The following is a 14,116-nucleotide window of genomic DNA, read 5'->3' as shown; positions in this document are numbered from 1 at the left end:
GAGGATATCTATAAAAGTCAACAAGCAGATAAGAAAGTTATCATTGTTAAATAGAACACAAGCACACAGTTGTAGAAGTAAAGATGATCAACCACCGTGAAAGAACAAAGCAAGTGGTTAATTCTCTGTCTTGATGCCTTCAAACCAAAATTGAAAGCATTTTTCATTTCAACAACCCACTTGGTAGACTATATGGACGCATGAGACGAATAAGAGTCAGAGCAATGGTATGATGATATATCAAACTCCGTGAATTCCAAAGAAAACAAAAGAAAACCAACTACTCAATTGTTTTAAAGGCTATGAACAAGGGGAAACTATTATTAAAAAAAAAACTCCTGTAGTCAGTAGCAGAAGGTTAAGAATGTGCTAATCAAACAACAGGAACAATACTTATATCAACAAGTTAAGATGGAAACTATGCTGATGGTTGAACTACCCAGTTATCTCAAGCACACACTCTGTATCTAAAAAAAGGCTTCTTATGACATTTAATCTGATTAACAACAAGGCAATGTTGCATAAACAGAGCACTTTAGATTGTGGTGATGTGGGGTGCCCATGTTCCACTCGTAACAGACACCTGCATGACTAATGTAATAACTTTCACACCTGCCGTTTCAGTAAGCCTTTCCTCAGGCCATGGATTAACACCAATCCTACCAACATACTTAACAGGATATACAGCCAAACTGCTGCAAAGAGGATGGGAGAATGGTGTTGCACAACGATGGCTGCTGTTTCTACTGCTGAAGAGCGAAGATTTAAAGTAAAAAGAAGGTTGCTTACTCCTAGGGGCTTCTTTTCCCTCCCTCAACTCCCACCTTCTGGCTGCTGTGCTCACTTCACTTTGAGGGAAGGAGATGAGACTGAGTACTGCTGGCCCCTGCAATACGACTCTGCTTCGTGTTCAAATATGCAGTTGAAGGAGCTATCCCAAAGGCTTCTAAGACTTACCAAAATCCCATCCCATACACAGAATGAGGTGGTTGGATAGGCAAGTGTTAGTCCAGACCCCTTCATCCCTTGCAGCCTGAGACACTGTGCAAGCACTGTTATCTTTCCTCTTACCTCCAATGTTAAATGGATACTCTACCCTAAAAACTGAAACCATTTGGCAGGTCTCTGCGTACACTGTCATCAACCTGAACAAGAACAGCATCTCAGAACTCACTTCCAAACTTAAATTCTGTCTTAAATTCTTCTTTGGAGATGAGGACAAACAAAAAGTATTTTTCTCCTCTCGGACTCTCAGTTTAGCCCACCTCATAAAAGACAGACTTTGAGTAAAGAGCTATTTCTCTTTCTCCTTGGTTTCAAATATGGGCCTTGCAGGAATCTACTGCTGAGCCAAGGGTACCATTTTTCAAATGGTGTTTGTGCTGTTGAGAGCCTCAAAATGCACTTGTACTCAGTAAATGCACAGTATTCCCTAAAGTAATCTGATGATCAAACAAAGAGGTGATTCCTATTTCCAGTTTGCCAACCTCAGAAAAGTGTCTCAAATGGCATGGATGACAAAAACAAAACAATGGTAAGAAAATCCCTGAACTGTTCAACAGTGAATCATGACTAATGTCCAAGCAATTCCCACAGATCATTCGGTACAGAACTTACAAATATGAGTGTGACAAACTCTCCTAGGGATGTATGCAACGTACACACGGAGTGCAGCACTCAAAACACAAGACAGGCCAAAAGAACATTGCTACCTCTACTGTCATCCATCTCGCCATCTCTTGAGTGTTCTGACTGGGCATCTGGGGGTGTCTGAAGCACAGCCACACTGTTCTGATTTATAATCTTCAATTTAAGCTTTGGTTTCGTCCGTTTTCTTCTAGGTACTGTGACAGTTAGGCTCTGTAACTGAGACATGCCGGATTCTGTCAAGCAGACTCCATCCTGTGTGTATGTCTTCGGTGGGTCTATAAAAGTTAAATGAATCATAACAGCAATATAAAACTCTTTAATTTACAAGTCTTAGATCTTTAGGAACAGCACTTTTAAGAGTTAATAATTCACATGTATGGAACTGATTCATGAGTGAGGAAGTCAGTATAAATAAAACAGAGAGATATGATACTGTCTTACACGTTACAGTTACAGCTTTATAATTCAGTCTGATGTCAAATCCAGCAACCATCCATTACATTGCTACAGAACAACTTACATCCAGAATTCATTAAACAGAACTATTTGATTATGGAAACTGGTGCCTGTTAGGGTATGTGTGTATTCCCGACACAGAAAAATCTGTGCAAGTCTTAGTTCAGGTCCCTGCTGTTTAACAGCCAAAGCCCTCAGCAGTACAGCTTCATGTTGTAACTCAGCTTTAGTCTTGTAGAACTCTTGGTGAATAGGGCAAATCTTTAACTCTCTTTTACAGGTAGACAAAAAATAAACTATATCAAGTGAATGGCTCCAGATCTATTTGTAAATGGAGTAGAACTCAAGTCTCCCAAGACCTGCAAGACTTCTGAAGCTGCTGCATGACAACTGAGTCTGATAAATTCTTTACATTATTCCTTAAAATCACAATGTAGGAAGACATTGCTGTCTCAGTCTGCACTGGCAATTCCAATGGGAGGTTTGGGAACTTTCTGGGAATGCGCAGTAATGAAGAGGCTGCAATGATGCTTCTGCTCTTTGATCCCAATTGCATAATGACTGCATAACACAATTTTTGAGAGCACCTGGACATTATAACTCCTGCTCGATTTTCTTATGTAACATCCTGCACCCAGCTGGTTCTGAATGCAGCTCTTCATGGATGATTGTTTTCTTAAGTTGAACTAAAAAAGAGTGCATAAAAAACTGCGTATATTTTTTTTCAGGAATTGGAGGGGATAAGCTTCTCTCAGAACTTCACTCAGCAATACCGAGCAGAATAAAATCCTGACGTGATGGAAGCCATCCGAACATGATGAACGTGTTAGGGACTATGATATAAAAACGACTTGTCAGTAGGCTTGTCAAGATTGTAAATTCCAAGCATACACTTGGGCGAATACAGAAAAGTTGTGTCCTCCTACAATTTCACCCTTTATGTATTTTTAACTCAGCCAAACTGTGTTATCTTTTACTGCTAATATTAAGGCAAGCAACTAAGCAGAATCAAAGCACAGTCTCAGATTATTATTACAGCACGGGTATGGCAAGCGAAAGAGAAGAAAGAAGAGAGAAAAAAAAATATAATGAAAAGCATGCTGTGATAATTGGAAGGTTAATGTCATGTGTTATAAAAACAAAAAGGAATTTTTGCCTGATGTAAAAGTATACCCTTACGATGTGCTAAATGATCAAAGATTAAGTATTTACATTCTTTACCTAGTTCTTTTGATTTTGAAATAATCTGAGCTCCAACTGATGAATCACAACAGTCCAAAGAAGGCACTGAAAAATATAAGGAAAATCATTTCAACTTTTAAAAAGCGTGACTTGATTTAAACTGAAGCTATCAAGTAGTTTTCCTTCGAACTATTCTGTTGAACTCCCTAATGAATGCTGGTGGCAACTTTCGCTAGCACCTTTAAAGAAAGGTTTTTCAGTGTCTCAGAAGATGCGACTACAAAACAAGCCTGGCATCAGCTGAAGTTCTCCAATACATCTGCACCAAGAAAGGCAGTGGGGAAGCACTGAACATGATGACAAATTATCTCCGCCTACCGGGCCCCAGGCAAACACATGCACTGGATCTGGAGGATTTTAAGGTAACCCCTACACTACTCACGTTGCCCAGGTTTTGTTGAACTACATGCTATTGACAGGAGGCCATTATGAACAAGTATCATTTGCTGTCTTATCTCCCCAGAAGTGGTAGGTGACTCCAGCAGCTTCGTACACTGACTTCTAGCCGTATCTATGCTGTCAGATGTCTTATATATGGGTAACAAAGTAAGGCTGATACAGCATCCTAGAGCAGATGAGACATGACTTGTAATGGGTAATTCTTACTCAAAATTAAAATACTGACCAATGGAACAGTAGAAGCTCAATTTAAAAACTGTGCCTTGTATGCTTCAGAGAACAAATGATGATCAAAATGTGCTCTGGTGCTAGCATACTACTGCTGCAGGTAGAAATGTTTTTCCCATCTGCCTTAATTACAATAACTGTAATCACGCTTCACTGACCCGTAATATGTAGATTAGATTTTTAGTATTAGTAGTAACTTTATAGAGATTATGTAGACAGTAAGTACAGGGAAAATTAGAAGCTTTTATCTCACACTGAGAACTAAAACAAACAAAAAAAACCCCAGTTAGTTTGACATGGTTAGCATTGCTATACATTCAATGTTTATTCACATTTTTTCCCCCTAGAAATCTTAGCTAGAAGACACTCACAAACTCTGAACTGGAATAGAAAAAGGCAAATTTTAAGAGACAATCAAAGGCAGAGGAGATATCACCTGATCTTTCTGTTGTTTACAAGTTGTTTTAAGTCAAAGTTAACAACTATTGAACCGGACTCTAAGGTAAGCAAAATGTTCATAAAGATCACCGTGAACAGAAATTTGGTGCCCTAACACAGAAGTCGTACAACACGGAGTCTTCATCCACATCACACTGAACAAATTTAGTGCTGAGACTGAATAGACTTGAAATAGACAAACAAGCTGACAGCAGCCAAGGTGAGGACTTCCAAGACTGGCCCAAAGAAGATGCACAATGTTTGAAGACAGTATTGAGCAAATTTCCATAAAAGAAGCTAATTAGAGTGCAGATAAAAGATCAAATCAATAAAATGGATAATAGATAAAAAGAGTTCCAAGTCAGACTAAGATGGTCCCAGTGAAACAAATACTCCTTAAAGATTACAACAAAGCAAGGACAGTGCTTTCTGATGAACTCAGATGATGTTCAACCAAAATTACATGGTTATTTTCCAAAGGGTCTAAAAGCTGCTGAATGATATGCAGCATCCAGCAGCCTCAGTCAAAAAGGAAACAACAAAACAGTGCACAAAATCCAATCCAATCAGAATAAATCACAGTTCAAAATGAAAGGTGGCTGCAATTTAAAGGCTGCAATGGAAAGGAATGATTCCAGGAAAAAATGAAATGAGCATAAGGGACAGTACAAAGTGGTCCGTGTGGAGACACAACACCTGAGTATTATTAGATGCCTGCATAACTATGAGTGTGATGCAGGGATTTATTTGCAATTACTATGACATACAAGAATCTGACAGCTGAAATACTATCCATGCCAAATAATTAACATTTAAAATTTTAGCTCCTAATATTATAAGTACAGGATACAGAAGCAATGTAAAGTACACACAGTAAGCCTTATATTACCACATGAGCTGTAACTAGCTGTTATGTGTGTTTGCATTCAGATCTCCTTAGCTGCTCCTACTAAAGAAAATCAGGCAGAGCTGAAGAGATGGAATTTACAGATGGGGTTTCCATAAGGGGAGCCATGATGTACAATGGTAAATGACAGGCAGAAATGATGGGTAGATGGTTTAGAGGTCTGGGAGAAAGTATGACTGTGGGTGTGAGAGATGCTCATCTCTATCCTGAATGTGCAGGAACTACAGCACAAAGGCTGCTGCTACATAGATCAGCTGCCAGTACTTGAATCACAGTAAAGTTAAAAACAATCTTGATAGCACTCAAAATTTGAGTTAATAATAATGTCTTAATTCATAAGAAAAGTACCAGGAAAGCAGATCTTGGATGTCATTTCACAGCAAATATGGTCCTTCTTGACTAAACTAATCTCTACAATGACCTGCTTAGTAGACAAGGGAGAGGCTGTGGATGTTTCTTACCTGTATCTTAGCTATGTTTTTAGTGCTGTTTCTCATAGCATTCTCTCCCACAGAAAACTGGCTTGTGGCTTGGATAGGTGTACTGTTTTGTTGGGTGAAGAACTGGCAGGTTGGCAGGGTGCAAAGAGTCCTGGTGAACAGAGCTCAGTTCAATTGGCAGCTGGTCACCAGTAGTGCTCCCCAGGACTCAGTCTTGGTGCCAGTTTTGTTCTCAATTTTTATCAGTAATCTAGATGAGGGGATTGAGTTAACTCTCACAGACTCACAGATGATACCAAGTTAGGCAGGAATATCAATCTGATTAGGCTCTGAGAGGATCTGGATAGGTTGGATCAATGGGCTGAGCCCAACTACATGATATTCAGCAAGGCTAAGTGCCAGGTCCTGCACTTGGGTGATAAAAACCTGATGCAGCAGTATGGCCTTGGACAAGACCAGCTGGAAAGCTGCCTGGAAGAAGACATATGGGTGTTGATCAACAGATGGCCAAGAGTGTGTCCAAGTGGCCAAAAAGGCCAATGGCATCATGGCTTGCATCAGGAATAGTGTGGCTGGTAGGACTAGAGAAATTACTGTCCCCTTGAATGGAACACTGGTGAGATCATCAAATATTGTGCTCATTTTGAGCCCCTCACTACAATGATACTGAGTTGCTTGAGCATGTTCAGGGAAGAGCAACAAAGCTGGTGAAGGTACTAGAAAACAAGACTCATGAAGAGTGGCTATCGGAACTGAGTTGTTTAGTCTGGAGAAACGGAGGCTGAGAGGGGACCACATTGCTCTCTACAACTACCTCAAAGGAGGCTGCAGTGCTTTTCTCAGGTGGTTAAGTGGTAGCATGTGACAAAACAAACTCAAGTTGAGCCAAGGGAGGCTTAGACTGAATATCAAGAAGAATTTCTTCACTGAAAGAGTGGTCAAGCATTGGAACAGGATGCCCAGGGAAGTGGTTGAGTCCTCATTCCTGGATATATTAAAGACGTATGTGAATGTGACACTAGTAGGCATGGCTTAGTCATGGGAATCAGCAGATCGGGCTGATGTTCAGATCTGGTGATCTTGAAGGCCTTTTTCAATCTAGAAGACTCTATAATTCTGTATTTTAACATGAGACCATATTAAAAACAACCTGATGAAATACTGATCAAAGATGTGTCCTTCAAATAATTAAGGCTTACGCCACGCTACTTTGGAACAAATTCTACCATACGTTGGGCTGTGGATATTTATGTATGCTCACAAAGAAAAACTATTTATATTTTATCCCTTTTTCATGAAGATGACTTTAAGATTATCAGATACATATCTGATATTCTTGAGAGAGGCAGGAACTCTTCAAGTTCTTGTTTTCTAAAGAGAGAAAAATGGAAGCTCTTTCTCAATGCATACATTCTAGAAGGAATTTACTTACTACCAACAAATACACCCACTTTTTCAGCTGCTATGTAGTGCTAAGTTACTAGATTGAGGGTCTTTTGCTTCTTTTCAAATAAAGTAGTAAAGAAAATTGTAATAATATTTGCAACACACCAATATCCTCTGTGGTAGATCAGATGGAAAGAGAAAGAACTATCCCAATAAAATTACCATATGGTATACTCTGAGAAACTTTATACTGTTAGCATTTGTTTATCTCATCTTGAAACAAAAAAGAATTACACAATTTTCAAACACATTGTAGAAAAAATAACAAAACACTGAAACATTTCACATAAAAGTACATGCAACTATTTCTAGAACATGCACCAAATGATATATTTAGACATGCAACTGTGCAAACATACACATGTTAGAGTTATTACACATACCGAGTCAAGATGAAAAAAGAAAAAGCAGAGAAACTTGTCTCATAAAACAGCTGAGCAGAAATTGCAAAGAAGGGTGGGGAACTTTCTAACAGGTCTTGCAGGACTGGTTCCTATTTCTCAGAAGATGAACCTACACATCTTCATGGTGGTGTTCAGAAAGGACTATCTCAGTTAAACATCTGATACCCCCTTCTGAAGTTGTTCCACCTCCCAAATTATGAACCTTATTATCATCCAAACAGTAGTTCTGCAAGCTCCTATGTAAAAGGTAGTATTCCTTACTTGGTTATGCATGTTTTAATTGTCCAAACGTTATTACCAAAAGAAACAGAAAACTGTTATATTTACAAGTCCCTTGAGAAAACTTTTTGTTTTGAATTTGAGAAAGTGGAACTCACATGTGAAGCAAGTTGTAGAAATACCGAAGTATATGTAATCCTTCTATCAGAGACAATAGTGCAGTACTTAGAAGTGTTCCACAACCACACACATACAGTTGATCAACTTACACAAGCAAACATGAGGACGGGAGGTATAAAGGAACTTCAGATCTCTGCTGAACTCTTCTCAGCAGTCCTCTCAAACACAAGCCTTGTGGTGAAGTCAACCCTTTATCTCAATCTTACCCCTGGGGTTTTGTTCTTTAAATGACTGCTTGGTTCTTGCTCCCTCCTTTCTACCATGTTCTCAAGAACTGATGACACTCTCAATAAAGGGTTAACATAAACACTTCACCATACTATTACTCTGAAAATGTGTAGTGGTATCAGTGCTCTGTTAAAGCAACAGACTGAAGCAGACACTCCTGTGTGAACTGACATGCAGAGAAAACAGACCCAGGATACTATTCCTGTAGCAAGACCATAAATCATCTAATAGGCCAATCTAATTGCTGACAAGCCACTCGCTATAAAATTAACCAGTGCCATCCCACAGAACCAGATGGTATAGCTGTGCTCGAAGAGAAAAACCACAGTAACCTCAGCTCCTGAAGTACCAATGCTGTGAAACTGCATACTGCAGACAAGGAAGTCAGTATGTTCCCTGAAGACATGTCCAGAGAAGATGAAAATTCACGAGAAATGAAAAACATGGAGAATCACGAGAAGGGAAATATGGAGATATAATATACATGTGATATTTTCAAATATCACACGTAGGGAACTATAGGTCTTAAATATTGGGAGAGCTGAGGGAGTGGCGTTAATAAACTGTAGGACTGGAGGGAAAAAATATTTATATGAACTGTTGTTACAGCTACCGCTGCTTCAGAAGGCTTCAAAGAATTGATATATGGAATGTTTTACTGCACAGAATTTATTTCAATATTCTTCAATTCAGATGGTTCATCCTTCCTCCTGACAAAGTGAGATGCATTTATCCCTTTCAACATCAGATGTTTTTAGTCCTTTGCCCAAATTATCTTCACTAAATCTGTCAAGAATTCTCCCTGCTAGGTTGTCTTTGGCTGCAGAGATGGCTTTACAACCAATTGTGAGAGGGGGAGAAAGAGCTGAGGACACTTCCATGATGCCCTTAAAATAAAAACAAAGATCTCGCTTCTACAACAAGCCAACTCTCCATCACAGAAAAGAACCACAACCCATTCCCAAACCTATTTATTGCAGTGTGCAGTCCTGCCATTGGTTTCAATTGTCTTCTTACCGTTTGTTGGTGGTATGTATGGCCTACAAATGGTACAGTCAAAACCCATATCAGCTATGTTTTCCACTTCCTCCTCTGTGTTTAAGTTCTGACAGATTGCATGCATCCATCTAGAAATTAAGTGGGGGAAAAAATACAATTTAAAGGAAATATGTGGTGTTTTAGGAGACCTAAATATCAGTATATGGTCCAAGTAAATGTGAAATACTTGTTTAATTTAAATTCTAATAGGGAGAAAGGATGAAATAGGTTCTCCATACACAACATTTTTCTATAGTGGTGTGTGTTAAATACCGCATATAGAGTATCAGATTACCTATTTCCCTTCACAGGAAAACTCTATAAAGCAGTGTACCAGAAGCAAATATATCTTGGTAGAGACTTGGTATTATAATTTCTCCCTATATTTGAAATCATTTTAACTACTCATTTGATACAACATAATCTAGATCTAGCCTCACCACAACAGCCTTGTGAGGTAAATTAGTTATATTTTGTTTTTACAGAGAGGGAAGATGAGGCACAGTGATTAATTAATTTGCCCAGAGTCATATAATACAATCTGTAGTACAACTAGGAATGAAATAACAAAAAGACTTCTGAGATTCAGTCCAGTGTTCTTTACCACAAGACCATTCCCTTCATCTTTATGCTTTTATACTGGGGGGGAAAAAAATAAATAAATCAAAAATAAAATGAGCTTTAACCACAAAACGCCTGTAGAACAGTAGTGATCCTTACCGATCGCACTGTCTACACTGGATTATAAGTTCTTCATCCCTGTAAGTGCGATAGCAGATTGGGCAGGTAGACAGACTTGCACAGGGAGCACACTGCGTGTAATTATTTTGCCATTCGCATCTTAAACCTGGTGAAGTTGCTCCGCAGTGTCTGCACCAAACACACCTGCAGAAAAGGAAGAATGATCTGTTACTTGCAGTTCACAAGACAACTGTTTTGAGGCTTTAAAGCTCTCCTAATTTAGAATTGAGCAAATGATTTAGTTTCAGATCACAAACTAGTTCCATGGGAGGAAACAAGCTTATTTCAGGTCAAAATCTTGTATCTGAATGAAGAATTATTATTTAGATCTTGAACATTGCTGTATTTTTTTAATATTTTTTAAGCATTTCCTAAGTGAGAAGTCCTTTCAATCTGCAAAAACAGGCAGATGGGTGTACGTAACAGTTTAACAAGGTCAAAGGAGCGCCTGCTTCCAGTTGCCATTCACCAGCAGACACTTAGCCACACAGATGTCTATTTGGTTTGTATTTCACTCAAATAACATGAATGGTTTTCAGAGGGTTTTATCTTTGGAGCAATCTGGTGTAATGCCAATTAATTGTTGCAGTGATTGTAGATTAGGTTTTTTTGACTAGAGGTTTCAAAATAAATATTGTCTACCTCTACTTGTGTTTTCTGGTATGAAGAAGGTTATTAAGAGAAGATAAGAACAATTTCCATAGAATCATAGAATTGCTTAGGTTGGAAAAGACCTTCAAGATCACCAAGTCCAATCGCAACCTAATCTAACCATATTGAATTGATAACTGACTGAAACAAAGCAAAAATATTTTGTTTGTTTGAATTCACTTGACTCAAAAACACAATTAAAGCAATTATTACAGTTATCATTGCAAATATAAAGTGACAAAATGGAACAAAAAAGGCCACCATTTCTGACACCAGAACCAAACACACCATTTGCACTTCCAGCCTCCTTTCGGAACAGTCTGCAGGGGTGGATCTAAGCAGTAAGTGTGGTAACTGATGTCGCAGTCATCACAGAGAAGCAGCCTTCCTGGGTCTGTAGCTTTCCCACAGGCTTCGCATACTGTGCACTCCAGGCACCTCCAGCCCTTACTAAGCACCACTTTAGTAATCTGCAAATGGCAAGGTGAAAATTAGTTGAACTCTGCTCTGTGAAGTATAATCAGTGCGTAAATTAAGGCCTGGCTATGCAGCACAGGGTGCTCTACCACTCACACTAACAACATGACAAGTAGCCATTTCTCAATTAGACTTTGTGGAGTCCCACTAAGTGAGAAAGGAACAAACAGAAAGGAACTGTGTGGAGTTGCTGATACCCTTCAGGAATATAAATTCAGAATGTCAGAGAATACAGGCTGCACTAGGTCTACATGTAGGACAGCATCACCCGACAATAGCCAATGCTGAGTTTTCAGTCACCTAAAGCAAATAATTTACTGAGGTCCAGTAATGTAAAAGTAGCATGCCAATGTAAAGCCAGAGTACAGCTGCATGAAAAATGCATATGATGCTTTGTAAAGTACATTTTAAATAACATTCTGTGATGTATTTGAAGAAATCCCTGTTTTACATACATGTACAGTAAGTAGCATATAGCTTATATATTGGAGTAAATAGCTCATTATCCTCTTACTAAGTCAACTCATACCATTCAGATTTAATTTTCACACATTCTCTCCTAGACTAATGAAAGAAAAATGTATTAATTAACCACTCCAACTGCTGTCAATTCTGACAGCCAACAGACAAATTGAATCAACTAAACCTTATGCCCCCAGTAAATGAAGCTGCATTACATTTTGTTTCTTTGATTTTAATTTTGCTCGTATTTAGCTTTTAAGCTGATATCTCAAACTGTTATTTTAACCAACTGCTGGATAATCAGTACTATTTATGGTTGTGAAATTACAAAAAGGTTAATTTCTCTTGAGGCAGTGCATACTACAAAATGGCATTTAATTAAATTCTTTCACAAGTTGCATACAAATAATGGTCACATTAGCTGAAGAATATCTAACAAGTTAATGACTCCCTTAATTACCACAAAACCAAAGGCAGCATAGTGCTATTAAAGTACAATATGAAAACAGTGTAATTAAGTAATCTCTTAAATAACAAAGCACTCACCTTAATACTGACACAGTATGGATGGTAACACTGACCACATTGAGAACAGGCAAGCAACCTGCCCTCAGCACCTTGTCCAAAACTCCCACAAACTACGCACATATCCTGAAATTACAGAAAAGTGTGGATTTTCAACATGTTAGACAGTAAATTCAGAAAATATTCAATAACATTTATTTATTTTTTTTAATTAAAAGCACTGGTGATGCCACACCTCAAGTACAGTGCGCAGTTTTGGGCTCCTCACAACAAGAAAGATATCAAAGCCTTGGAGCACATCCTGAGAAGGTCAACAAAGCTGGTGAAGAGTCTGGAGCTCAAGTCTTAAGAGCAGCAGCTGAGGGAACTGGGATTGTTCAAGATAGAGGAGAGGAGGCCCAAGGGAGACCTTAGTGTTTCTATGACTCTTTGAAAGGAGGCTGACACTATGACTGTATGAAAAGAGGTGGGGGTCAGCTTCTGCTCCAAGGTAACAGCAATAGAATGAGAGGTGGTGGCCTCAAGTTGCACCAGAGGAGTTTCAGGTTGGATACTTGGAAAAATTTATTCTCAGAAGGAGTGGTCAGGCATTGGAACAGGCTGCCCAGGGAGGTGGTGAAGTCACCAAGAAAAGGGTGTTCAGTAAAAGGGTACGTGTGTCACTGAGGGACACGGTCAGCATGAGGGGATGGGTTGATGGTTGGACTGGAAGGTCTGCATTGTCTTCTCCAACCTTAACGATTCTATGAAATGCAATGAAAGCTTAAGAGTCTAACCTGATGGAGAGTGAACTTGTCACTGTTGGAGAAGAGGACTACTGTATTATGCATCGAGTTTTCTTCTTCATCTTTGTTAGACGAAATATCCATAGTCGTAACCTACCAAAACAAACACAGTAATTAGCAAGCACATCACATTTTTTAAGACATGAGACAACATGAAACCTATAAGAATGCTGATTTTTAATGCCAGGGAATACAAGGATATCAGAATGTGCATATGTCCTTCATAGAAAGCTATCTTCATAAGAAATCATTTTACTAATTCACCGCTGGTTTGATCTCAATCTGTATAGTCTTACTGTAGACTGCCATTCTCCTTTTGACTAAGAACATCATTACTCTCAATTGCCTTTCACTAACTCAGTGTATGCATGTGTTTATAGAGCTCCTCAGGAAGAAAAAGAAGAAAAGAAGTCCTAGTGATTTTGGGAGAGTCACAAGAAAACATCAGAGAATGCTTTGTGCTCTGACTTCTATACAAATCTTGCTGTGCAGAATTTGCTACCCATGACTTTGCATTAACAGACTTAGGCTGTTTACTCCAAGCCAGCAGTGAGTATGAGTGTTTAGAAGACAGGAGTGCAGTTCTATGAAAGAAAACAAACAAACAAACAAACAAACCCACAAAAAAAGACAGGATAAATGCATGCTAAGGAAATGTAACTTGGTTTTACCAGCTGTTCTAGTTTTATATAAGAGGATTACTTTAAAAACGCAATTCAAAACTTACACGCCTAGTTCTGTTTAAATAATACTCTAAATAGTTCACAAATTCAAACATCACTAGAGACAAATGCAAATACTGTTACAGCAGCTACAAGAATCTTTCTGATACACCGTTGCTGAAAATCAGCATGTACTGAGAAATAGCTAAAAAGGGAATATAAGTATGCTGTTAACATGGTTTAAGTACTGAACTGCGGACAGCTCTGCAGCTGTAACTAATTAACCCAAAGAACTCCTGAAACACCTCTCAAGATGTTTAGGGAGAGTTTTTCCCATGCATGTATTTCCACAGACTCCACAAAGCGCTCAGAGTTGCTTACATGTACAAAAGAGCAGAAACGTGAAGAACTCAATTACTCCGATTTTGATGCTAGTTTGACACCAGACATGAGCCAATGGGAGTTCACCTGTAGCCCCTTTCTCCCCCATTCCCTAAATGTAATGATTTCCAAATTCATGTAGTTGCTCAATGGCCAC

General features: G+C 38.7%; 1 protein-coding gene across 10 annotated transcripts in view; it reads right to left on the bottom strand.

The window, feature by feature from the left end:
• Positions 1 to 14,116, bottom strand: part of KMT2C (lysine methyltransferase 2C) — a 176,912-nt gene that overhangs the window by 52,419 nt on the left and 110,377 nt on the right. For 8 of the 10 annotated variants that reach the window (XM_072327392.1, XM_072327391.1, XM_072327396.1 and 5 more), the window contains 7 exons: positions 12,908 to 13,009; positions 12,153 to 12,257; positions 10,956 to 11,137; positions 9,996 to 10,160; positions 9,255 to 9,364; positions 3,328 to 3,393; positions 1,713 to 1,925 (listed from right to left, as the gene is read on the bottom strand). In XM_072327392.1, the coding sequence (XP_072183493.1) occupies positions 1,713 to 1,925; positions 3,328 to 3,393; positions 9,255 to 9,364; positions 9,996 to 10,160; positions 10,956 to 11,137; positions 12,153 to 12,257; positions 12,908 to 13,009 (943 nt within the window). The remainder of the gene's footprint in view (positions 1 to 1,712; positions 1,926 to 3,327; positions 3,394 to 9,254; positions 9,365 to 9,995; positions 10,161 to 10,955; positions 11,138 to 12,152; positions 12,258 to 12,907; positions 13,010 to 14,116) is intronic. The other 2 variants (XM_072327398.1, XM_072327401.1) reach the window with 2 other exon arrangements.

This window comes from Excalfactoria chinensis, chromosome 2 (genome assembly GCF_039878825.1).
Source record: "Excalfactoria chinensis isolate bCotChi1 chromosome 2, bCotChi1.hap2, whole genome shotgun sequence".
Lineage (NCBI taxonomy): Eukaryota > Metazoa > Chordata > Aves > Galliformes > Phasianidae > Excalfactoria > Excalfactoria chinensis.
Note: the sequence above shows the minus strand (reverse complement) of the source record. Positions and strands in the feature narration are given on the sequence as shown.